Raw genomic sequence first — 27,350 nt, 5'->3', positions numbered from 1 at the left:
ACTTGATTCACTTGTGTTTACACAATTTGTTAATTTTGGTTCTTAAGTAATGTTTCTCAGTTTTGTTCTGTATTTTCTAAATTTTGATGTAATGTTTCATAAATTTTCTTTAATAATGTGTGTATTTAAAAATATTTAAGTATAATCAAAGTGAAGTGATTGGAAGAAATAAGGAAGGTTATGTTAGGCAAGTATAATTTATAAGATATTTAAATTATTAGCTAAAATTTTGATAAATTCACAATTTTTTTTTCCCCTAAAGATACATGCTTAACAGCAAAGAATAAAACCAGTTGTACTGCTTCAAGTTCTTCACTTTTCTACTACTTGTATGTCTTTATTTTGGGACAACTATTGCTGGGAACAGGAGGAACTCCTCTTTATACCCTAGGAACAGCCTTTATTGATGATTCTGTGCCCACCCACAAATCTTCTCTCTATATAGGTAAGTTTGCTTTCTAATGTAAATGTCTCGGTGTCATTTTATCTTACTGCTTGTTTAATTTATAAGTAAAGCGTAACATACACTTATTAAGAAGTTGTGATTTCATAGGTATTTACATTTGATAAATGCAATATTACTTTTTTTGTTTAATTATATGCTGATGTATCATGTCCTTCAGTTGAATGCGGTTATGATTTTTATTGACATCCTGCTCTGTTTCCTGTGGGGGGCATGCCAGCCTTCCTGGAAGTGCCACCCAAGCAGTAGGCTGTCTAGATTGCTGGAATGTACCCCAGGCTAATTTACACAGGTGTGGGGATAGAGCTCTGCTATTCTACTGACTTACTTCATCCTACATGGACTTGACTAGAGTCAACAAAAGAAACCACACAATGGTACTTGGAAACTCCTGTGGAGTTCTCCATTTCAGATTAATGCTTTTTATGTATGACTCAATTTGTTTCCTTTGTGAACTAATTCTTAGCAGTACAAGTTTCTCTTAAATTCCATCCCTGAAGTTCCTGGTAGAGTTAACTAGACCATGCATGGCCCTACATCCAAATTAATGTGTAATTTATTTGCACATGAATTTTCACTTTATCAGTCTATTATTCTAATGTAGGGGACTTAGTCCATTTGGACTACTATAACAGCATACCATAGACTATTTGGCTTCCAAGCAAGAGAAATTTATTTGTCACAATCCTGGAGGCTGAGAAATACAAGATCAGGGTGCCCATAGATTTAGTATCTGGTAAGGGCCCATTTCTTGGTTCATAGACAGCTGACTTTTAGCTGTGGCAGAAGGGACAAAGGAGCTCTCTGGGGCCTTCTTTTAAGGGCACACTAATCCCTTTTTGAGGGCTCCACTCTTATGACCTAATCACTTCCCAAAGGCCCCACCTCCAAATACAATTGCATTGGGAATTAGGTTTCAACATATGAATTTTGGGGTGACACAAACTTTCAGTCTATAACAAAGACCTATTGCCGTAGTCACTGGAAGTCAAGTGTGTTCAATGCAACCCTGATAGAGGGTACTAATCTCTTAGGCTCATCTCTAATATGGAAACCACTACACTTCTACCTGTTTTCTCTACTTGCTTTGCTTTGGTCTCTCCGCAAGATCTGATGCTCTCTCTTTACACGTTCTGGCTGATCTGTACAACTTCTCCATTTACTAATTTAACAGTGCTTTTATTTCAGTTAGCTACTAGTGATGCTTTTCACTCTTCCCAGTTCACAGATTTTCTTTCTGAGGTCCTCTTCTAATCAGTACTTCTCATAAAACAATTTCAATCTTTATATTTTAGTAACACACAAAATACGAAGTTATTCAAAAATTATTTAAGCATGGGAGGGTTGGGTGAAGGCCCACGAGACCATCCCAGATTTGAAATTCTCTAGGACTTGACAGTTCTCAGGGCTATGATTTATCACAGCAGAAAGATACAAAGCAAAATAAGCAGAGGGAAAAGGTATATGAGGTGAAGTAGAGACAACCAGCTGCAAGCTTACAAGAGTCCACTCCCTCCTCATGGAGCCCTACGGATTGAAGTTAATTCCTCCAGCCAGGAGTTGTGACAACATGTATGAAATGTTTTCTACCAGCTAAGTTCATTAGAGATTCAACGCCCAAGGATTTTATTGATAGTTGATCATGTAGGAACCCTCTGCCTTGCACATAGAAAATTTCTAGACTCTCAGAAGGAATACAAGTGTTCAACAAAACCACATTGTTTATACAAACAGTTTGAGCACAGTGAGCCGTCTTTATTAGTTAGGGAACTGTGGCATCCCTCTGGACATTTAAGATCCCAGATGCCAGATGAGAGCCAAACTTGCAAACAGGTCTTTCTAAAGATAGCAGCCACAAGACCTGCTACCTTATCTTTTTCTTGTACTGTAGGAATTCATTGAATGGTAATTTTTGAGAGTAAAGGAAAAAAACAAAAAGTAACAAAACTGGGAAACTCATTTTAATTTTTTTCAATTTCAGATAACTGATACTTTTCATTGGGTAATTAGGTTTTGTTGATTGAAATCCTTTCATATGCTTTTTATATTTGTATACATTTCCCCATTTCCAAAATCTTCCTCCCTTTTTCTTTGTTTTAAAATAGTATATATTACTGGTAGCATGCCTTCCTCTATGTGAAACAATTTTATGTAACAAGGCAAAAATGGGCAAAATGAAAACAGTCAAAATTTGCTACCTATTAGAATGAAGGAAAAAAGTGGTTACACAGCATCTCTACCCTCACAACCTTTTCCTCTTTAAATGCTTTTTTGGGGTTTACAATTTTTGTCCTTTAATTGAACTTTTAATTTCATTTAATGTTATTTTGTGTTTAAATCTTTCATCTTAATATGTGCTTCCTATCTGCTCTACACTCTTATTTCTTGCCCTTTTTTCTTTCTTTTTGATAATTTAATATTTATTATTTCATTTCTCCCGTCCATTAATTTCCTAGGTATATGCTCTTTTACTGTTCATCTGCTAATTACCTTATATGCAAACTTGATTTTATGAAATTCTAATGTTAATTGATACTTTTACCACATTCCTAATCATCACATAGGTCTTAAAACCCTTTAAATTTATTCCGTTCCCAACATTTATTCAGTTATTTCTGTGTACTGTAATCCCTTCTATATTTAAATTCCTGAAATAAGTATTACTGTTTTATTTAAAAATATTGATCCACTTTTATAAACATGTTTACCTTTTTTTATTGCTCTTCTTTCCTTTGCTACTCTGAGTTTCAGTCTGGGATCATTTTCCTTTAACTTGAAGAACAGTCTTGAGTTAATTTACTGGAACAGTCTGCTTGTGATGAATTCTCTTAGTATTTCATCTAGTTTTTTTTTACCCTTTTCCCTGATGAATATTTTCACTGGGAATAGATAATTAGTTGGCCATTAATTTTCTTTCAGCACTTTAAAAGTGCTATGCTACTGTATTCACTTCCACTGTTTCTTATGTATGTTTACCATTTTTAAGATTCTTTTCTTATATTTGATTTTCATTTGTTTTATTTACTCTGAGTGTATAGGTGCAAGATTCCATTTATTTCATCTGTTTTGAACTTACATGACTTCACGAATATATTGCTTGATATTTTTCATTGGTTTTGGAATATTTCCTATGATTATTAATATAACTTCTGCCCTATTGTCTCCTCTCTTGGGACTCCAGTTACTCCAATTACATGTACGGTAGGCCTTTGTGGGTTTTGTTTTGTTTTCTTAATGTATTCTTTCTCCTTTACTATCTTTTCTGTATTTTCTATCCTGTATTTTTTCTGTGCTTTTTGATAAGTATTTACTGACTTAATAATATATTTTCCAGTTTAGTAATACTCAGTTCAGTTCTGAGCAATCTGCTGTGGATCCATTTCATTTTTATTGTGACAAATGTATTTTATAGTTCTAGAATTTTTTTTCAGAATCACTCTGTGTGTCTTTTTTTTTTTTTTTATAAATTTATTTATTTTTTTATTTTTGGCTGTGTTGGGTCTTCGTTTCTGTGCGAGGGCTTTCTCTAGTTGCGGCAAGCAGGGGCCACTCTTCATCACGGTGCGCGGGCCTCTCCCTATTGCGGCCTCTCTTGTTGCGGAGCACAGGCTCCAGACGCGCAGGCTCAGTAGTTGTGGCTCACGGGCCCAGTTGCTCCGCGGCATGTGGAATCTTCCCAGACCAGGGCTCAAACCCGTGTGCCCTGCATTAGCAGGCAGATTCTCAACCACTGCGCCACCAGGGAAGCCCCCTGTGTGTCTTTTAATAACTTTCCAACCTCTGTCGTACATGGGAACACTACAATCTGGGATGCCCTTTATCTAATTTCAGGGACTGAGTTTATTTGAAGCTAAACTGCACTTACTCTGTGAGCCAGTCTACTTCTAACTCATCCTTGCTTTTAGAGTATAGCCTCGTAGGTGCCAACTTAAAATGTAGGACAGGGAAAGTTTATAAGCTCTACTCCCTAAACTGCAACTTTTGTTTCCCTACTTCCTAGAGACTAGCAAAGGACAGTTTACCCTCCCTGTGCCTCTTATAGAATTAGCCACCATACCCAGGAAAAAAAATCAGTCCCAATTTTTGTTAAATCTCTCTCTTCTTAAGAATCGTGAAACAGTGGTCCTTCACTATTTTTATCTGCCTTATATTTAAAAATAATTTTTACAGTTTTTAAAAGTTTTTCTTAGTGGGCAATTTGGTTGGAAATGCTAGTCTACCATAGTCCATCCACCATTACCACAATTTTTAATTTTGGGGTCATAGCAAATTCACCTTTCATCAACTGAAAACTTTAAATTCTTTGCTTTCTTGATATATTTCTTTTATGAACATATTTGTGAACATATGCAAAGCATTCTTTATTGTTAACCGAGGAGTAATTGCTGAGGACTGAGAAAGCAGGAGATGTAGATAGTGCTATTCAGTGTGAATTGCATAGATCCGTGCCAACATGAAGAACGTCAAAAAGTGAAAATAAACTTTTAGAAACTTTTATAGCAATTTTTTTAAATAGATCTATTTATTTATTTATTCTGGCTGTGTTGGGTCTTCATTGCTGCTCGCGGGCTTTCTCTAGTTGCGGCAAGCGGGGGCCACTCCTCATTGTGGTGCTCAGGCTTCTCGTTGTGGTGGCCTCCCTTGTTGCGGAGCACGGGCTCTAGGTGCGCGGGCTTCAGTAGTTGTGGCCCACAGGCTCTAGAGCGCAAGCTCAGCAGTTGTGGTGCACAGGCCCAGTTGCTCCACGGCATGTGGGATCTTCCCGGCCCAGGGCCCGAACCCGTGTCCCCTGCACTGGCAGGCAGATTCTTAACCACTGTGCCACCAGGGAAGCCCTATAGCAATTTTATACTTCCACAAAACTTATAAGGTATCCTTACAAATGTATCAGTCTAAACCCTTTTGGAAATAATTTATAAAAAGATCTATACCAAAGATAATTTGGGAATCATTGATTTCCAGCATTTTTAATCATGTACTTTTAGCCATAAAATTTTTTGAGCATGAATCATATATATATATATATATATATATATACACTTATTTATTTATAAATTATATACTTAAAATTTTCTACCAATACATTTTTTACATTTAAAAATATAGTTATAATATAAATTAGGGTAGTTGATAGATAAATAAAAGTTCTTATATGTTTTCAGATCATCTTGAATGACCTGTACTTTGGAGCCTTGATCTAGTACATAAGTCATTTTTACCATTGATGTATGCTTCACTTTGTGTATGGTATATTCCTTTTCTTTTGTGTATGAGAATGAGAATCTCAGTAATTAATAAAAAAATTCAGAAGGTGGTAGTATATGAAGATACTGATGTATGCATAATTTTTTAACAAAAAGTAAAAAGTTATATATGACAAAGTTTTAAATATCGGAGAAATAAGGTCAGTTTAATTCTGTTGCAAGTTAAAATGGGAGATTCACTAAGAGAAGGAGTTTAATGGTTTACTTTTAGAAACAGACTAATGAACCAGATCCAGGTTTTAAATCAGCTTAAAGCATAAAGAATGCTTTTGGAATGTGTACAGAGTATAAAAGGCTTCTCATTTCACTTTGTTTTCTTCTGTAAGAATTGTAGCCGGTAATTACTATCACTGTTCACAAAGGGTAATAGTAGATGAACTACCCCTGCTGTGAGTTAACATGATATAACTTTCATAAATTTATAATTATTGGATTTGTTGCCATCATTATTGTAGTCTAAAAAATTTGACATTGAATTATGTATTTTAAGCTCCTTGACAAGTGATACCACTCAAATGGCATTTTTTAGTTAAAATATGTGTAATTTTCATATAATTCTAATCATTTGGTTCTTCTATAGTAAAATATTTCTCTTTCTTCACTTGTCAGACATTCAAAGCAAAGTTGCACAGATGACCATTTTCATTGTCTTTGTTCTTTTTCTAGGAATTGGCTATTCCATGTCAATTTTAGGCCCTGCTGTTGGCTATGTGTTGGGAGGACAGTTGCTAGCCATGTACATTGATGTTGATTTGGGACAAAGGCAAGGCAATATCTATTTTTCTTTTATTTAGATTTATATTATTTTAATCATGTTAGTACCATAGATGGAATATTTTTATAGTATTTCTTCAGAATATCATGAAGGATTTTTCAGGAAACAAAACTGAATACACACAATTTTTATGTACTGTTTTGGCTGCATTGCTTCACAAATTAATGCCACACCATCTCTTGGTATAGTGTATTTATTCACAAATAAGGATGCTTAATAGTTAGATGGTGAAATTTTTCAAAATACATAACCAGTACCCTGTGCATTGTTCAAAAATAATAGTTTAATTAAAATTAGGTGTGCTTTCAGTATATTTAGCTGTAGGTAGATAGCCTGAAGAGTCTCAAGAGTTTATGATTCTCAGACTAAGTGCTATAGTAGCGCTGATAATATCATAGAGATCACAATTGTTCAGCTTTAACAGCTGTAACACTGGAGGATAATAATAGGTAATGTTTATTTATCCCATACTGTGTTCTAGACAACATAGGTTTTGTGTGTAACTTTATTTTACATGCCATTTTATTTAATCCTCTTAATAATCTTATAAGGTAGTTGATACACAGAACTTGGTAAGTGGCCAAGGCATGAAATGAAGTAGATCTTTTTGACTCCAAAACCCCCTTCTTACCCACTGAGTTACCTTCTCCTTTTCCTGAATAGAGAAGTTAGTGGCCTTTGCTGAGGCCATACTTTCTCATTTTACTGTAACTACACAGTCCTTTGCATGACTGTGAGCAATGAATAAGAAAATGTGGTCACAGTACGTGATTTGTTCTTTAGCTGTTAGTCCTAGGTTAATCTTTTAGAGACTAGGTTAATCTTTTAGAGACTATAGGTTAATAAAAAATTTCAGAAGGTGGTACAATACAAAGATACTGATATTTGTAGCCCTAGGTTAATCTTTTAGAGACTATATAAAAAGGTGTACAGAGAAAGCCCTTCAGCAGAAAGCTGGGTTTTAATTTCAGTGGAGTGAAATGAGTTGTAGAAATGATGTGTTTTGGGGAAGAGCCTGTTGATATAAAAATATGACAACCATTATAACAAACTGTTAACATATTATCACTTTCAGAAGAATTTTACATTCAAATGAATGCCACAATTGGGGCATAGTGTATGGGCTTTTAACAAAAATCAGTGACTCGCTGTGAGGTGTATTTAGTATTCTATACATATACTAAATATTATAATATTCAGAGAAGAAAAATGTAGCCAAAGTTAGATAAAGAATGTTCAGAAATTCCATGCATGCTTTCAAATAGTCAACATACATATATTTACTATTAAATATTTAAAACTTGTGTTGTATTTGCCATGTGGAATACTTTGTAAATCATTATTCTTAGAGCTCTCATTTATGCCTGCTATCCATTGTGATTCTTCAAAATGGCTCCACTTGAAATTTTGGATAATATAATAATATTTCTCTATATATGCATTTGAATTATAAATTATATAATTATCGTGACTGAGTTTTAATTAACAAGATAGAGTTGACTTTTACCTCTTGTTTTTCTGTCATACAGCATTGATATCGCTGAGGATGATCCGCGATGGCTGGGGGCATGGTGGATTGGATTTCTTATGTCTTGGATCTTTGCCTGGTCTTTGATAATACCTTTTTCTTGCTTTCCAAAACACTTACCAGGTAAAAATATTTTCTTTAAAACGAGGGAGTTTTATTCCAATTCTAGGCCAAGTATTGCTTTCTACATGATTACTAAGAACCCTAGAAAATTCACTATTTTTTTAAATAGAATCTCAGTTGTCTGCCTATGCAAACTTTTGAATATCTGTCTTTATTTTAGGAAATATTGGGTAACAGTGTTAATATTCATGTTTTTTCTTTATTTTCATTTAATACCCAATAAAACTGTACATATTCACCTCTTTATTAAATACTAAATTTGTATTTTATGTGTTATCTGGAATCTTGCTTTATGTTTATATGAGATATAATATCTTTTAAACTATTAGCTTGTATTCAGTTAGTAACTTCAAGAGCCAATTGGCTTTAAATTATTGATGTTAATTATTTGTTAATGATAGTACATGTACTTTTTTTTCAATTGTCACCAAGGTTATGCTTTTGTATACTTATTTTCACCAAATTTCAATACTAAAAATCTGTCCAAAAAGAAAAGATGAATAGAAAAGAATATCTATTCCTTTCTCTGTGAGATTTTGTTTCTTTATAATCATGTGGTTCATATACATATCTATAGAAGTATTTTTCTCCAGGCTGAAGGCATTTAGTTGTTTCTGTTATATGTAACAGAATAGATGTAACAGGATAGATGATTAACTTCTGGAAATGGGCAGAAGAAAAGTAGGCAGAGTAGAAGTAGATGGACTCGTTGATTTCTTTCTACCCTGGGCCATCCAACTTATGAGTCTATGTATTGACTGTTTTTTCAGATTTATTCATGGTACTATTATTAAAAATTAAAGACATGATAATAGGGGCTTCCCAGGTGGCGCAGTGGTTGAGAAACTGCCTGCCAATGCAGGGAACACGGGTTCGAGCCCTGGTCTGGGAAGATCCCACATGCCGCGGAGCGACTAGGCCCGTGAGCCACAATTGCTGAGCCTGCGCGTCTGGAGCCTATGCTCCGCAACAAGAGAGGCTGCGACAGTGAGAGGCCCGCGCACCGCGATGAAGAGTGGCCCCCACTTGCCGCAAATGGAGAAAGCCCTCACACAGAAACGAAGACCCAACACAGCCATAAATATAAAAATAAATAAATTAAAAAAAAAAAAAAAAAAAAGACATGATAATAGGTAGTAAATATTATTTCATCTAAAAAACATGTTAGAACTAGAGTAGAAGAGAAAAGCTTTAAACATTCTTTGTTTAATGCATAAAGGATGAGAAAGAATCATTAGAAAGCAAGAAGATAGAGCGGGTAAATTTACTATTTTTTTAGGTACAGCAGAAATTCAAGATGGAAAAACTTCCCAGATTCATCAGAGTAATTCTTTACAACATACAGATGGGAATTTTGGACAAAGTTTTAAAGATTTTCCAGCTGCTCTAAAGGTAAAATAACACTGTACACACACACACACACACACACACACACACCCCTATACACACATATATATGTAGATATATGTATATATTACAAATATATGTAAACAGTATATCCATACACACAAATATTATCATAATGCACTCTTGCTTGCTTATTTACTATAGTTCCAGCTCTTATAAAAACCTCTTCAGATTTAATTGTATTGTGCTTTGAGTAAATGAAAACTATTCCAGAGTAGATTGGTTGGAAGAACATGAGTTATCTTATTGGCAATTTCAATATTCAGTGGCTCCTCGTTAGCATGTAGTCCATTATCCCATGCCATTTCCCTTGTGTAATGGATGGATCAATTATCATTGAATTGTAAATATGTTTTTGAGAATGCCAAACCAATATTTTTCCCTGTGAAAGAAGTGGCGGTTAGTGGTTACTTGTTTTGAATTTGAGGTTAAAGAAACAAAAGTGTTATGGTCTGTTTTATTGAACTCGGCAGAGAAGTATTCTTTCTATTTAGCATCATAAAAGTTTTGTACATAAGGGAGTTTATAATTTTACCTTTTCAAGATTTGAACTTATTTACTTTTCATTATTTTTTTTCCTCCTCAAATGAAAGCCTTAAAATGTTTTTACTCCATTCATCCTACTTTTTAACTCTCCTTCCTCCTCTTCCATACAGGCACATTCTTGTGTTTTGCTGAGATTGTTTATAATTTTTAATTCTAATTCCTGTTATTTTCTTTTATAGTAGTTCTGTTCTATTTCATATATTTCTATTTAATTTATTTTATAAATTCTTATATGTATCAAGAGTCATTACTGACCAATGCTCTTTTTATCCTTATGTTCTCGTGCTTTGAGATCTTGATTCTGATTCAGATCTCTATAGATACAGCATTTTATTGCTGGTTTTTCTCAGATAGGATGCCATCTAAGTATCCTTGAATGTCAGAATGATATTTCTGACTGGATGGATACTTTCAGATCATACTCCTTTAATTTTAGTAGTCCGTAGATGTTGTTTGGCTCTTTTCTAGTTAAATATGTTGCAGTTGAGAAGTTTCAAGTTAATGTGATTCTTAGTTATTTCTATCTGCAAATTTGTAAATTTTTTCATTTCTCTTTCATTTCAGGATATTCACTAGTTTATTCCTAAATATGTATCATTTTTCCATTAATCCTTGCTTGGAGTCCATTATCTTTTTCAATCTGAAAACTTAAATATTTTCTACTCATTATTTTTAAAAATTATTGCATTTCTTCATTCAGGTACTTTTTTTCCTTTTGTCACTATTGTTATTCTTATGTTCGATCATCTGGCTCTGACTTCTAAATGTCTTATCTTGCCTTTTTGTGACTCCTTTGTGTGTGTGTGTGTTGCTCAGTTTTATGAAATTTTTTTGCATTGAATATTCTAGAACTATACTTTGTGGTTTTTCACTTTATGGTTAAATATTGTGAAATAACTGAATCACTATACTCCCCTCTGGTAGATTAATAAGGTTCTGAGAACTCCAGCAATATAGACCCTTATTGAAAATTGCTTAACTCTATACCTAAGGTTCTTAACTACCGAGAGCAATACTTGTGGAGCAGTACCAAAAGTTTGATATTTAGAGACCACTCTCATCTTTCCTCACAGTCAATTCTTCATTTACTGGACATAGAATTCAGAACACAATTAAAAAAAATCAAATATGGGGTAGGCTTATTGTATGGAGATATATAGTAAGACTGGGGAAGAGAACTTTCCAAGCCAGCTTTTACCTCCTTTCCCTGGTCCCTTGCATATGATCAAGGCACATTCACCCTACTGATTAATCATCTGTCAATTTTCTAGGTGCTCCATGTATAAATTTTCTCAACATTGTATGTATAAAACTATTAGTGATCAGTATTTATACTTTTGTGCTAAAGAAAATGCTGAAATTTTACAAATAATTATATTGTGTGTATTTAAAATGTGCTATTTCATCATGGTATCTACCATTCTAATGCTGCATTTGGCAGTATAATCATAGTTATTCATTTGGTGAACTGTATTTTTTCTTTAGAATTTGATGAGGAATACTGTCTTTATGTGTTTAGTTCTATCAACTTGCTCAGAAGCCTTAGTTACTACTGGATTTGCTACATTTTTACCTAAATTTATAGAAAATCAGTTTGGATTGTCTTCCAGCTCTGCAGCTACCCTTGCAGGTAAAACATTTTCTTTGTTCTAGCTTAATCTAATAATCTTACTTTACCACATTAGATATTTATTAAAATAGCATAAAATTTTGGATAGCCCACTCCTTGAAGTTTAAACTTTACACTGATTTTGATAAAAGTTTCCAATTTTCTGACATTAGACAATCTATTGTATGAATTTGAGAGATACAAATGCTATATACAGAGCTAAAGCGAATATATATTAATCTTAATATTCAAAACATTAACTTTATTAATCTCTTAATATAACCGTTAACTCATTTACTCATGTTGTTTCTAAATCACATGAGTGCTTTCAGATGTTAAAACCATAGTACTACTTGTTTTTGATGTTTTCCAATTGTTGGTATAAGTTACTCAGTATACGTGTATGTTTTCTCACTGTGTCTTCTTTCTCATTAGGGACTGTTTTAATTCCCGGAGCTGCTCTTGGTCAGATTTTAGGTGGTATCCTTGTTTCGAAATTCAAAATGACGTGTAAAAACATAATGAAGTTTGCTTTGCTCACGTCTATAACTGCACTTGCACTGACTTTTGTATTTGTTTATGCCAACTGTGAAAATGAGCCATTTGCAGGTGTATCTGAATCATATAATGGGTAAATATATTTCACTGCTTTTTGATATTAATATCAGAGTAATAAACTATGTGTGTATTTCCAAGTATATGCTTTCTTAAATAAAATGATAAGAAATTGGCTTTTTTAAAAAAGTTGGAAGGCTGCTTTTCCTATGTAAGAATATGTAGTTTTTATTTTTAGTTTCAGTAATTGATATCATATTAACAGTTGGATATTTTTTCAGAAAGAATTTAAGAAACAACTATTCTATACTGAGTACTATTCTCAGGGATACAAAGATTAATATTACAGAATCTTTGTCCGTAATGGATTCAACATCCTAGGGAGAATTTCACATTTTATGTTCCTATTGATTTAAATTTTAAAACTCCCTATGGTGAAATTCTCTTATTAGATGGATTGAAAATAGGCTAGTAGAGAAATTAAAATGAAGCTAGAGCTAGGTGATACTAATCACTGTTGTGTTTACTTTAGAAGTTCATGTTTATTATAGAGAAATAAATAACTTTTTGTTGTTATGACCCGTAAACATATTTCTACCTATAACTGGTTTGACCATTTTATCTTTCTTTGCCTTGTTTGTTTTGCTTTGAAATCCTAAGCCACAAGTAGAGGATCAGGCTGTAGGACATTGCCCAGCAGTGTATTTTATGGCCTACGGTGCTGCTTTAATTGTTTGAATATATGTCTTTGAGACTGTTGAAGGGGATGGTGCTCCAGGTCAAGGACTCTCTAATTTTGTTTTTTTTTTTTTTTTTTTTTTTTTAATGAGGATCTTGAATCAGATGCGTATGTTTGATTGATTGATTGATTGATTGATTTTGGCTGTGTTGGGTCTTCGTTTCTGTGCGAGGGCTTTCTCCAGTTGTGGCAAGCGGGGGCCACTCTTCATCGCGATGCGCGGGCCTCTCTCGTTGCGGAGCACAGGCTCCAGACGCGCAGGCTCAGCAGTTGTGGCTCACGGGCCCAGCCGCTCTGCGGCATGTGGGATCTTCCCAGGCCAGGGCTCGAACCCGTGTCCCCTGCATTAGCAGGCAGATTCTCAACCACTGCGCCACCAGGGAAGCCTCTAATTTTGTATTAATATGGCATTCAGATAACCTAAATAAAGGGAAAAGTTTGTTTTGAAAAGTTTGCCAATAACAATTATCATGATTTGTAGCTACTGTTCATGTCTGTCATTCTTTTATATTAATGAAAAATGTTCTAAAGCAGTGTTTAGTCCAGCTCCATTACATTTGTTCAACAATTCATCGACTGCTTCCTCTGGCAGACTTTTATGGCAAAATTCCTACTCTAAAGGAGTTTCCAGGGTAGCAGGATAGATTGGGAAACAAAACAGTGAATGAACAATGAATTAGGTGGTGAGAGATATAAAAGGCTATGGAATTAAAAAGAGCTTTTCAGTTTCTTTAATTAGATTTAGGAATGGCTTCATGGCATAATAGAGAAATAGGGCTAAAGTATCCTCTAAGTATACAAAAAGCTTGAGAGAGAAAGATTTGCGAAAGAGGGAATGGCAAAGGAATATGTTAAGCCAAAGCATAAATGCTGGAAAGTGAAGGCTAGATTCAGGGACCAGTTTGAATGGCGCTTAGGTCATGTGCCTGGAAATAGTAGAAAGATACCTGGAAAGGTCGAAAGATAGATAGAGGTAAGTTGTGCAGAACCTGACTGACGCCTATAAACTTCACCCAAATGTACCCCAAGAAACCACTTTTTTTGTATGTTCCTTTTAGAAGTACAGAAACTTCTGGATAGTTTAATACTACTCTGTCACCTTGATGCACAGGTGATGTGGATGTGAATCCATCTGATATTTTCTACCTTAAACAAGAGTCACTACCAGATGAGTGGCCTTAGCCTAATCAGGAGGGAAAGCAAGTGAGGTGGTGTCAGTTCGAGGTGCCTGTGGGGGCTGGACATCGAGAGATATCACGATCTGGGACATAGAGACAGAGCTTAATTACATACACATTCCTAGTGGTGAAAAAACTGAAAGTGAGTATACACATGTACACACGCACATTCACACACACGGGATGTGTGTGCGGGTGTGTGTAGATTCTATTAATAAAGAGATAAGGCTTGAAGTCACAATGGAGGTGTGAAATTGTCAGATCATTTTTCTCTGTGGTCCCAGATTCTTGATTTAGCTATGTGCCCTGCATATTAAAATGTCCATATCGGGCTTCCCTGGTGGCGCAGTGGTTGAGAATCTGCCTGCCAATGCAGGGGACGCGGGTTCGAGCCCTGGTCTGGGAAGATTCCCACATGCCGCGGAGCAACTAGGCCCGTGAGCCACAATTACTGAGCCTGCGTGTCTGGAGCCTGTGCTCCGCAACAAGAGAGGCTGCGATAGTGAGAGGCCCACGCACCGCGATGAAGAGCGGCCCCCACTTGCCACAACTAGAGAAAGCCCTCGCACAGAAACGAAGACCCAACACAGCCATAAATAAAAATAAATAAATAAATTTAAATAGCACTTGGCAAAAAACAAAGAGAGGGAAGAAAAAATATAGTTATTAAAAAAAAAAAAAAGGTAAAAAAAAAAATGTCCATATCATGGACAGCTTAGTCATAATAACCTTATGCAAGAAACATGTGTATAAGAAAAAGTACAGTGAAAGAACAGACTAAGAAGCTCAAGGAATAACTCCTTAGTGAAGTGGGAGAAAGAGAGGTTGTGAAGTTGCAGGGTTTGTAGTAAGTACACACAATATTTTTTCCCTATCTGGCCTATAGCTAGAATTTCATTGCTTATCTGAAACAGCGCCTTAAAGAGGCATGTCTTTCAAGGAGTTGCAGTAGATTTAGGGAAATCTTTGCTTATTGTAGAAACATAATTATAGAATAATAGTTTGGATTCACATAAGACATTAATGTTTAAATTCAGCTATTCGTGATAAACATGTTTCTCATATATACATATATGTATGTATAAACACACATTTATGTGTATTTTTAAAATTATTAAATATATTTTGTGTATACTCAAAATGATATATTTTAAATATTTTTAATATTCAATTTTTAAAAATTTAAGATATTTTATACATTTAAAAAAGAATATGTATATGTTAAGAAAATTTAATAAACTTCACAGGCATTGGCTATTTTCCTGGTAATAGCTTCCCCTTTACTTTATGAAATAAACCTTTAGAAAATGTGTAGGCTAAAGTGATTAACCCTTGATAATAAGGAATATATTCTATATTTCTTTGTTTCTACTGTAGTTTGCCTCAGACTGTCTTAAACTTTCATGTTCTTAGTAATCATTTATCAATAATATGGGGATTATATATTGGAAATTTTTAATTTAAAAATTATTGTATAGAGGCTATTTCTAGAGTTGCAGGGACAGTTTTTCTGTCACCTTATTTCTACATCTATATTGTAAACTAGATGTGGGCAAAGACTATCCTGATTGCTTTCATGAATGGAATCATGCTTGATAAAGACATCTAGCAGCAGCCTGTGGAGTAGATTTGAAGACAGAGAGACTCTAAGCAGAGAGACAAATTACTTAAAATTTACTCTTTGATCACCCTTTCCTTCAAACTCCCTACTGATTTGTTCCCCATTTGTTTTATATCCTTCTCTTTAATCTATTTCCTTCATGAGCTTCTTGTTCTCCACTTACTCCTTAAGTATCATCATTTTGCAACATAGCAGTTATTATCTTCTGATACTTAGATAAATCGCTCATTTACTGTTTTTTTTTTTTTTTTTTTTAATTTCATTTACTGTTTTTGATCCCCAGTGCAAGAAACTTGGCTTCATGGTTGCAGGGAATTTTATTCCTCCCTCCCTCCATCTTCCCTTCCTCCCTTCCTTGCTTTCCCCCTCCCCGCCTCCCTCTCTCCCTCCCTCCCTCCCTGCCTTCCTTCCTTCCTTCCTTCCTCCCTCCCTCCTTCCCTCCCTTCCTTCCTCTATCTTTATTTCTATTTCTTTATTTATTTTAGATATATTTCCACCACTTTGAGTCTAGCACATGATTGGAGCTCACTACGTATTCATGAAATAAATGAACTCCCAAGACCTCTCTGTACTCTTCCCACTCTTTATATGGTTGATCTTATCATTCTCAGAGTTTCAGCTACATCTATATGCAAATGGATATTAAGATACCTGGCTCCAGGCCAGATTTCTTCACCAAATTTGAGACTCTTAATCTCAATATGTATAAAACCATACCCATCACCTCTTCCCCAAAACTAGTTCTTCTCTACCAAAATGCCAAGTTAGACACTAGGAGTCACTCTTGACTTTTCCATCCTGTTCCTATCTTCAGTCAACCAAACACCAACTCGTACTGATTCTACATCCAAAATATTTCTCAAATCTGTTTTTTTTAATCAAAATTCTATTTTAGTTCTCCTACACATTATCATAATTTATTGCCTAGGGTATTGTAACTAGTCCCCTTCCTCCAAATTCAAACTCTGTATAACTGCTAGGGTTATTTCTTTAAAATGTACTTTTCACATTGCCACTTTTCAGTCTAAAATACTTGATTACCTTTTCAAAATAAGTTAAAGCCCATTGTTTTTGACAAGGCCCATGAGGCTTTCAATAATCTGGTCCATGACTCTTTTCCAACTACATTTCCTATCACTCTCTGCCTCAGACATCATTCATATTTCTCCATATAGAATGCTATTTCTCACCTTTTGACTTTCATCAGCTTCTCTGAAGTACCCTTCACCTTCCCCATTTACTCAGCTAACTCTTACTCATTCTTTAAGACTTATCTCAGGCAGATGCTTCTTCAGACCCTCTTATCTAAACTTTGGCTTGTTTTAAGTGTCATTCCTCAGTGCAGATATCTAAAATACACTTTGTTGATATCTAGAACCACAGTCTATAACCATATTAGTGTATAAATTTGTGTCCACTCTACTCCTAGACTGTGAAATCTTTGAGAATGGAGACTGTCTTATCAGCTTTGTAGTCCCAATACCTAGCATAGGGCCTAGCACTTGCTCAATATATATTGGTTTAATGAATAAATAAATAAGGGATTGGAGAAGTATCTTTGCCTAGGGTAACCCTTTATATTTTAAAAGATGTTCCTCCTATTAAGAGGCAGCATGGAACAACACCGAGCCTGGCAACCAGGAGTATTATATTTGGAAAAGAAAGAAAAGTAAATTAGTTTCTCTGAGACTAAGTTTTCCCATTGATAAAGTGAGTATGCTGAAGATTACAATTGTATTCATCCTTCCAGGTTTAAAATTTCACTCACATCCCAGGGAAATTTGGCAGTGTCTGGATACATTTTGGTTGTCACAACTAAGGGGATGCTATTGGCATCCAGTGGGTGAAGGCCAGGGATGCTGCTAAATATCCTACAATCCACAGAACCAGCCCTCCCTCAACCCCCAACCAAAAAAAAAAAAAAAAAGGAAAGAAAGAAAAAGAAAGAATTATCTGGTACCAAATGAGAAACTGCTTTATTTGCTTACTCTGCCTATGTTTTTTAAATCATTGACAGACGTTATATTATACAGCTATTGTTTCTACTGCCTGTCTCTTCCACAAGAAGTTAATTAAGCTCTATGTGAAAAGGCAGACATTCTGTTTGTTTTATTTGTTCAGTAATTAAATGAAGTGTTGAGTGAGTGAATAAATGATTGAATGGCAAGATATAACAATGCTTCTGAACTGTTCATTGAAAGTTAGAACATAGATAATTTACCCATCTTTTATTTCTTGTTGACAGGACAGGAGAACTGGGAAACTTGACCGCTCCTTGTAATGCCAATTGTAACTGCCTGCGATCATATTATTATCCTATCTGTGGAGGAAATGGAATCCAATATTTTTCTCCCTGCTATGCAGGTTGTACAAATTCTGTTTCCAAAAGACATCCAAAGGTAACTTGTGTCTTAACCTTACTTTACCTTACTTCCTTACATACCTTAATGAGGCAGTATGTTTGTGTATTTCAGTCAAGTAAAATGAATAAGTTCGAGAGATCTGCTGTACAACATTGTACCTATGTCAACAATAATGCATCGTACACTTAAAATTTGTTGTGTTCTTACCTTAATTTAAAAGAAAAAAAAAGGCCCCTGACCACTCCAACTGAAAAAGATTCTTCTTCCTTTATACCTCACGTTCAATTACTGTTGAAAAATCAATTTAGCAGTTCCTCACATACATCTTTATAACATCACTTCTGTTATAGAAGTGAAATATTATTTACCTTTTTACATTGTTATATTTTTTCTCAACTATACTTTATGTCGCTCGAAGTCAGGGAACTTCTCTTATTCTTACTGAGTACAGTGTATATAATAAAAACACAATAAATATTTGTTGCTTTTAATTGATACACCATGGACACATTAAAAAAATATACAAATCACTAAACCGTTCTCAAATGCAAGTTTACTTCTAGTTGTGGATTAGAATGCATATCAGGACTTCCCTGGTGACGCAGTGGTTAAGAATTCGCCTGCCAATGCAGGGGACACGGATTCTATCCCTGGTCCGGGAAGATCCCACATGCCGCGGAGCAACTATGCCTGTGTGCCACAACTACTGAAGCCCATGTGCCCTAGAGCCCGCACGCCACAACTATTGAGCCCACGCACTGCAACTACTGAAGCCTGCGCACTCTAGGGCCCGTGCTCCACATGTGAGAAGCCACTGCAATGAGAAGCACGCGCACTGCAATGAAGAGTAGCCCCCGCTCGCTGCAACTAGAGAAAGCCCGCGCGCAGCAACGAAGACCCAACACAGCCAAAAAATAAATAAAATTAAAAAAAAAAGAATGCATATCAGTTTACCTAAATATGATTTCTTTTTAATACAATTAAATGGTTTAAGAAAATCCAATAGAATTTTGTTGTACTACATCTACACTCTAAAGATTTTATCTTCGTTAAATTTAATAGCCTGGGAAGAAATAATATTCACATTACTAGTAGTACATAATAGGTAATGTTATGCATTAATAGATAATGTGATAACTTTAAAAAACCTGAGGGAAATTATAATATGATATAAGAGACTACAATGAATAAGGTATGTAAGAATTATATGACAAAACAGCACAATCTTGGATATTTGAAATATGGATTAGTGAAATGGCATTCCTTTTTCTATATAAAGATAAGTTTAAAATTGCAAGAAAAGATTTTTACAAAAATAAATAGAAATCATTAATTGAAATAATCTGTAACAGAACTTCAGATTTCTTTTAGAACCAACACAGATGTCTGTATGTGTGTGTGTGGTTATACACATTTATATGTTCATATACACACATAAATATGTCTGTGCATATGTACACATATCTTTAATGATTTTGTGTGTAATAAATACATTGAACATTTATCTCAACAGAGATGTAGGATTTCATCTTTCTGCTGGGGGTAAAGCAGAATGTGAGAAAGAGTATACATTTTTTTTCATATTACCTAGCTTATAGATTTAAAAATAGTTGTCTAAGAACATTGAAAAATATGCCAGAAAAAATGTGGTGAATCATAGCAGACTCAATAGACTTGGTTGACATGTGCAGTTTTAATCCTTGGAGTAAAACTAACTAGATAACTACCATAAAGTTCCTGTGAAAATTTAATGAAAGATTTTTAAGATCCAAAAACTGAGGGTTACCATACCTTCAAACCAGTGGGCATCTGGGGTTGCTTTAGTTTCAAAACAGGTTGAGAAAATTAGGTGTTTGTGTCAGTTATAAGGAATCAGATTCCACAAGTGAGCATAATACATATCATAGACTCAGAACTACCTGGAAGGTAAACTATTCCTTTGAGAGGCAGATGAGTAGGTAGCATTTTCCTGTATATAAAATATCAATCAATAAGTGCTATTGACTAACTCTAATTAGAAGATTATGACAAGGAATTAAATTAATGGAAGGGTTTTACTCACATAACAAAATTTATAGACACAAATACCATCCTGCAGAAGGAAACCAAAATAAATGAATTAATAAGTAAATAAATAAAAAATCTAATACCCAGAGCACACTTGAAATGGCATTGGTTATTCTGACATGGTTAATTCGATATTTATATTTGGCACCAAATATTATCATTACCATTTTAAACAATAAATTGTCTTCTAGGGATTGTTTCAGAAAAGCAAGTTATTTTGACTTCCAAATTTTCTATTTGACCTGGCTTTTTTATGTCCAACTAGTCCATGAAACAACTCATTTTTTCACAGGATTTTTTAATGAAATATATCAGATAGGCAAAATGCATTGATAATAATGTAATAAATATGCACATTTGTTCACAGAAATAGAATACATTTCCTACCAGTGATCTGAACTACAAAAACAGATGTTGACTAGCAGCTAGCTATATTATAGGCAAATGTATACTTTTTTATGTAAGAGAGTTGTAAAGCTTCTTTAAGATACAAAATACTGTTTTCAGTTTTCCTTCTTAAAATTTTTAAAGGCTACTTTATTTCATTATTTGACATATCGGATTGCTGAGTATGTAATATTTCATTTTAGGAATGTCACCTGCATATTTTGAGTTTCCTGAATCAGTACCAGTGGTCTCTGGCCTTTGGGACAGTAAAAGCACCAGTTCACTTTGACTTCTCTAGCTCTGCTCTGACTTTATTGAGGCCTTAAACATATAAAAAGATTTGTAGTAAGGATGGAGTTGAGATGTAAAAAGCCTTTAAAAAATGATTATGCCTAACTTTTCAAATACCTGAACTCTTTTCCTACAAAAGTAATACTTGTGATTTTTAAACAAGTTACTTTCCAACATTTCATATTATTAATTTATATGTATACATATATGTGCATATATATGTGTATATATATATTAAACAGTTAATATGTTAATAAAAAATAGCCTTCAGGATAATGTAATAACTTCTAGTTTTTGATTATCATAAATATGTCATCTTAAGAAGGATCCAGTTTACTTTTGGTAAAACAATTCAAAAAGTTCAGAAAATTATAGTAAAAAGGTTTAGTTGAAAGTAGTTTTTTTTTCCCCCAAACTCTTGTAACGTATTAGTTAATTTACTGTGGCAATTGTTAAAATTAGAGTGTTAGTTCTTTCAAACTAGCATAGATAGTGAGATTGTCACTATGCATGCTTTTCTTTGTATCCTAATAATGGAAAAGAAGAAAATTAGCAGGAAAACTATTTGAACAATTGTGATCCATTGAAAGCAGCCTAGAATGTGTGAGATCATCTAATTGTTATATTCTTGTCAATTTGTTTTATAAGACATGAATCAATAACAGGTTACAAGTTAAAATAATGGACACAAAAGTCAAATACAGATTATTCTACTTTGTAACTATGGCCCCTTGTTTTCACTTGCTTGATTTCTTAAGGGTTATTACTGTTTCTCATCACTATTTGTTGTTTATGAATTAAGACTGTGTAAGTGTTTGCCATGTCTAAAACTCACATAATTTGCAATGATAAAATATGTTTTGAAGATAAGCACTTTTAGTATGTTTATGTCTAATATTTCCAGGTGTATTATAACTGTTCATGTATTGAAAGAAAAACAGAAGTAACACCTACTCCATCAAGTTTTAGTTTTGAAGCTCAAGCTGGGAAGTGTTCAAGTCAATGCAAAAACTTGCCTGTATTCCTTGGCATTTTCTTTGCTGCAATTGTTTTTACCTTCATGGCTGGTACTCCTATAACTGTGTCTATCCTAAGGTATGTGTTATATTGTGAAATTTGCCATCCCTAAGCCAACATGTTGAATGAAAAAAAAATGGACTTAGGGATTTATTTGGGGTTTATATTGACTGTTGGTTCCAATACGAATTCAGCCCTTACAAGATCATTAGTTCTGTGGCATTGGGAAAGCTACCTCATTGAACCCAAGATGTTTGAGGCTTTAACAAGATCATGGTTGTGAAAGTGTCTTAACATTGCCTACTTGGCATGTACTCAATGCTAGTTTCTCTGCTTCTTTCATGAGGCTTCGGTTGTAAGCTGGAGTTATAATCATTTGCATTTGAGTATGATGGAAATGGCAGTGCATTCCACATGTGTCAGAATCAGAATGATGTGCATTCTGTCTTATACAGTAGGTGCTGTGATATTAAACCTTCCTGTAAACAGTAAAATATGCTGGCTGTCCCCTGGCTCTTCAGTGTTTTGTGCCTTTCATTGGCTCTTCTTCCTTCCACACCACTTTGTAAAAATATTTTCTATTTGCCCTTCCATAAGCTCATCAGCCTTTCGATATCTTTCCTAACAAACTAGCTTTTTCCATCTTCAATTTTTGTTCCTTGATACTCACTGCTTTTTCACATACTTTTTGACAAACAGAAGCTTCAGAGATTTTGTCTAAAAACATTAAGTAGTCTGTTAACATAACACCTATTACATCTATGTCACTTTTTACCTACATATATTTTTTTTAAAGACTACTTGATCTCTTCTATCTCCCATCTAACTCTTTTGTGTGCCAACATCATGTCTCATTCATCTCTGAGAGTTATTACTTAAAGAATTATTGTTGAATCAAATTGAGCATCAGAAATTGTTCCACACTACCTCCAATTTGTAACCGTAACTCACAGGTATGATTTCTGTCTCAAAGTTAATAAGAGAATAAGAATTATTTGCTTGCAACTTAAGCCATATGACTTGTAACTTATGGGACAGTCAGAAAGAAGTCTTGTTAATGAATGTCCTCTCTTCTTTACATTTGCTAAAATTCATACATATTCAATACATTTGTTAAAACTCATTTGACTCTTTTTTGGTATTATTTGCAGTATTTTAGTTGAGAAAACATTTTTCTTCTCTTATAATTCCAGAAAGGTTGAACTGTATATAAGCTGTTATAAATAATTTGTTTATTTCATGTGTATAGTATTTGCTTTAATCTAGAAATGCTAAGCTGTTATAAAAATGAATTTGCTCAAAGAGTAAATATACTATACAACCATTTTTTGTCTTATATGCATTTAATATATCCAGGTGTGTTAATCAAAAGCAGCGATCTCTAGCATTGGGAATACAGTGTATGTTGCTTCGATTATTAGGTATGCCATTTTTCTTAATGCATTGGTAACTGTTGTTTATTTTTTATTCATTACTGTTATTGATTTATTCACTTACAGTACGTGCCAAGAAAACAATTAGTTTAACTGCAGTGGAACTGCAATTAGTTTCTGCAATTGTCATTGAAGAAAGCTGTTTTCCACTATTCAAGATGTAGTATTATTTATATATCACATAGGAAAATAATGACTTCACTTTTCACCTACCTGATTGGTTAACTGTTGTTTCCAATTCTGTTGCAAATATAACCCTAAAGAGTATATTATATTTATTTAAAATATAACATATGGTCATCAACACATTTCTAATAGAGCAAGTAAAAGACATAATTTTTTTTCTATTCATATAAAACCTATCACTAACATAAATTATGATAAAATCTTATTTATAACTATTGTAATTCCTTTTCCTCCCTGTATTTAACTCCATTTAGGACATAATTATGTTACATTAGCATTGAAAAATGATGAATTTATGTTTCAGTAAAAACTGTGCTGTGAATATTGTGTCTAGTTAAGAATTGATGGAAGAAATAATTTATGCCAGAAAATTTTTAAGGTTCCAGATGTAAGAAGAATAATAAGGCAGAAACATGTCTTACACGTAATTATATGTGTGTATAATTTTACATATAATATTATACCCATAATATTAAGATTATGTATAAAAATAAAAATCAAAAGCAGGAAACATTAGAGATTCCCTAGACCAACTTTTCAGTTTTTTAGATGAGTAAATTAAGGACCTGAGAGATTCAGGGATTTGCCCATAGTTGCACAATTAATGGTGAACTAGGCATGTTAGTGTGAATGTTTGTGTGCATGTACATATGTACATTCCCATGCACATTTATGTCACTGTATGTATGTGTATGTATATATAAATATGTATACTCACACACCCACATTAGTTTACATGCACATGCACACACACCCATACACACACGCATAATATATATGCTGTGGTTTAGAAGACTTATTCTGTGCATCAATAATTTATTTTGATTTTTTTAAAGTATAATAGCTAATTTCAAAGACATTTATTAAATTAGAAAAGCAGTGAATTAGAATATTTACTTAACTAAATATTAACCCAATATATGACAGAGATGTTTATTAAAATAATTTCTTGAATTGATTAGAAATATATAATAATTATGTATAATTATTTTAGAATGTTTTATCTGTGTTTCTTTATATTCCTATTACTTGTACATGAACTGATTGATTTGCATATGGGCAGATTAATACCTATTTTTATTTATATAAAATATATACATAATCATATATAAAAAAATCTGTAACTATAAACTATAATCTTCACTTATGTGTATTTCACATGTAATTCTTCTAGGCACAATACCTGGGCCTATTATATTTGGCATCACAATAGACAGCACATGTGTTCTCTGGGATATCAACGAATGTGGAATTAAAGGAGCTTGCTGGATTTATAATAACATCAAGATGGCCTATATGTTAGTGGCCATAAGTAAGTGGTGACTTTTTGATATCTTTAGAATAAATGGATTATGTCAAGAGAAAAAAAATCTTATTGTTACTTACTTAGGTTTTGAAATGTTCAGTCCATGCTTTTGGATTATCCTATAGTCCTGAAGCCGAGATCATTTATCATAGCATATTATAAAAGGTCTTACCTGGAGTCTGCGAGGCTCAGTCTAAAATAGAAGAGAGTAACATTTTAGCTTTCATCGTATCACGTATCATATAATTTTCTTTTAACAACGTCTTTCAAACTTTTTTTGGAAAGTATAACAAAAAGCTAAAAGAGAATTCTAAGAAACTGAAACGATTGTCATTTAGGCACCTGGGCTTTGGAAAGCACATAGAGCTGAGGTAGGGAAGTATTTTTTGGCTCTAAGGCACGTTGTAAGAAACCTTTTTATGGTTTACAAGGTTAGCCATGATGTTTAACCCTTTTTGCCTTTGGTAGTATGTCTTCCATAGTCTTGGTTAAGCAATCAATGAAAATTAAGAATAAGGAAATAGATCAATGCATCTACTTTGAAAGAGTATGATAAAATTTAAAATTTAAAAAAACCTAAGAAATTAGAGTATTTAAAAATAGAGAAATTCTAGATATAAATACACACACATACAGAGTTGACCCTTGAACAACATGGGTTTGAACTGCTCGGGTCAATTTATAAGCAGATTTTTTTTCAATAAATATGTACTGCAGTACTGCACAGTCTTCAGGTTGGTTGAATCCGCCATCTGGAACTGCAAATACAGAGGGCAGTCTGTAAAGTTGTATGAGGATTTTTGATGCATGGGTTGCCGGTGCCCCTAACCCCTGAGTTGTTCAAGAATCAACTGTGTGTGTGTGTGTGTGTGTGTGTGTGTGTTTAAAATAATGTGTGATTTTCATTGTGATTGTGGTGTGATTATTTTCACACATGTATCAAGATAGCTTGTTTCTCCTACATGTGTTTAAATCTGTAGTATGCTGTCTGAATTTATAATGACAGAATAATAAATTATCCACTGAAGAAATAAATATATAAATCTAGCAAAATAATGAGAAGACAAATATTGACTAGAATAGGCAAAATTAATCTTCCCATCACTTGTACCTGTTAAAAAACATTTTTTATTCAGTGTATTTTTATGCTTAAAAATTTATTTATTGGTTATGTTTGTACTTCTTGACCAAAAAATATAGATAATGAATTGTTCCTTTACCTACTGTGTAGTGAATATGAGAATTTTTTTCCCCAAAACATACATACCTTTAAATATTCCAAGAACATTGTAACAGTAGTACCTATGTAATTGTTCTTCTTATAAATCTAGAAATGCTTAGCACAGTGAGTATTCCTGTTTTTCAAATACACAGTTTGAGTAAAATATTAATGATTAACACAAATTAGCTACTGCAAAAACCATATTGTGAGGTCATTTAATTTATTTGGCTGGCACTTTGATGCTTGTACTGTGACCAGAACTAGTTTTTCTTCAAATAACTGAGCTTAAAATCAGAGTTCTCTGAAGACAAATTGAAGCCTGTGAAGAGTATTGAATGTTATATATTCCCATAGAGGCTTTCTTTTAAGAACTCCAAAGCCTTTTTTATTTTTAGAATTACTTTTCATCATGGACATGAAAATGTTGCAACTTATTATTCAGGTTCAAGGATGTCGTAAGCTATTTTTCCTTGGTTAAGAATGTATTATTGTAACCAAAAATAGAATAATTACTGTACATTTTCATTGTTTAGAAAGAAAATAAGGACTAGTTCATTGAATTATGGACAGGTGTTCTATTGAAGAATATCAACTTTCTCACTAAAGTTTTAAAAATTTAAAACATAAAACTAATTGCTTACATACTTCTCTTTAAGTAGTGAGTTTCTACTCATGAAGAATTTTTCAATGAGAATTAATTTTTGTAATAATTAAAGGCCCAAATGCATGATTTATATTTGTTTCTATATTTAGGTGTTACTTGTAAAATTATCACCGTTTTCTTCAATGGGCTTGCAGTCTTTCTGTATAAACCGCCACCATTAGGCACGGATGTGCCTTTTCAAAATCAGAATTCAGTTGTGACTTCGGTTTCATTAGAATGTGATCTCAGCAAAGCAGGGCATGACGGGTAAAACAGCAAAAAAGAAGATTGAAAATTGGCCTCCATTTGTAAGACTACACATTGTCACTGCAGCATTAACTATACAATATGGACAATCATATTTTAAAAATTGATACTTTATAATTAAATGTGTTTTCTGTATATGTATGGACTCTTAATTTGGTTTTGTTTTAAAATAAGAAACAAACCTGTGCCTTCAAGGCCCATCAGAAGCCTCAAAACACACACACACACATATACACACAGAGGTACATCTAGGTACGAAATTCCCAACTAATAAACTATACTAGAACCATAAAACCAATGATTAGTTTAAACTTTACATTTTAAAAACAAAGTGATGTTTCTATCCCTCTTACAACTTGT

General features: G+C 33.6%; 1 protein-coding gene across 3 annotated transcripts in view; it reads left to right on the top strand.

Moving 5' to 3' along the window:
* SLCO4C1 (solute carrier organic anion transporter family member 4C1) overlaps nt 1-27,127 on the top strand; it is a 62,350-nt gene extending 35,223 nt beyond the window's left edge. For 2 of the 3 annotated variants that reach the window (XM_007191816.2, XM_007191817.2), the window contains exons 3-13: nt 263-445; nt 6,394-6,490; nt 8,032-8,153; nt 9,433-9,545; nt 11,592-11,736; nt 12,151-12,346; nt 18,054-18,207; nt 21,821-22,011; nt 23,290-23,354; nt 24,727-24,864; nt 26,834-27,127. In XM_007191816.2, coding sequence (XP_007191878.1) covers nt 263-445; nt 6,394-6,490; nt 8,032-8,153; nt 9,433-9,545; nt 11,592-11,736; nt 12,151-12,346; nt 18,054-18,207; nt 21,821-22,011; nt 23,290-23,354; nt 24,727-24,864; nt 26,834-26,994 — 1,565 coding nt within the window. In that variant the 3' untranslated portion in view covers nt 26,995-27,127. The remainder of the gene's footprint in view (nt 1-262; nt 446-6,393; nt 6,491-8,031; nt 8,154-9,432; nt 9,546-11,591; nt 11,737-12,150; nt 12,347-18,053; nt 18,208-21,820; nt 22,012-23,289; nt 23,355-24,726; nt 24,865-26,833) is intronic. The other variant, XR_451908.2, reaches the window with a different exon arrangement.
* Nucleotides 27,128-27,350: the final 223 nt, after the last annotated feature.

Source organism: Balaenoptera acutorostrata, chromosome 2, assembly GCF_949987535.1.
Source record: "Balaenoptera acutorostrata chromosome 2, mBalAcu1.1, whole genome shotgun sequence".
In the NCBI taxonomy this organism is placed as follows: Eukaryota; Metazoa; Chordata; class Mammalia; order Artiodactyla; family Balaenopteridae; genus Balaenoptera; species Balaenoptera acutorostrata.
This window is presented reverse-complemented; position numbering and strand designations above follow the sequence as displayed.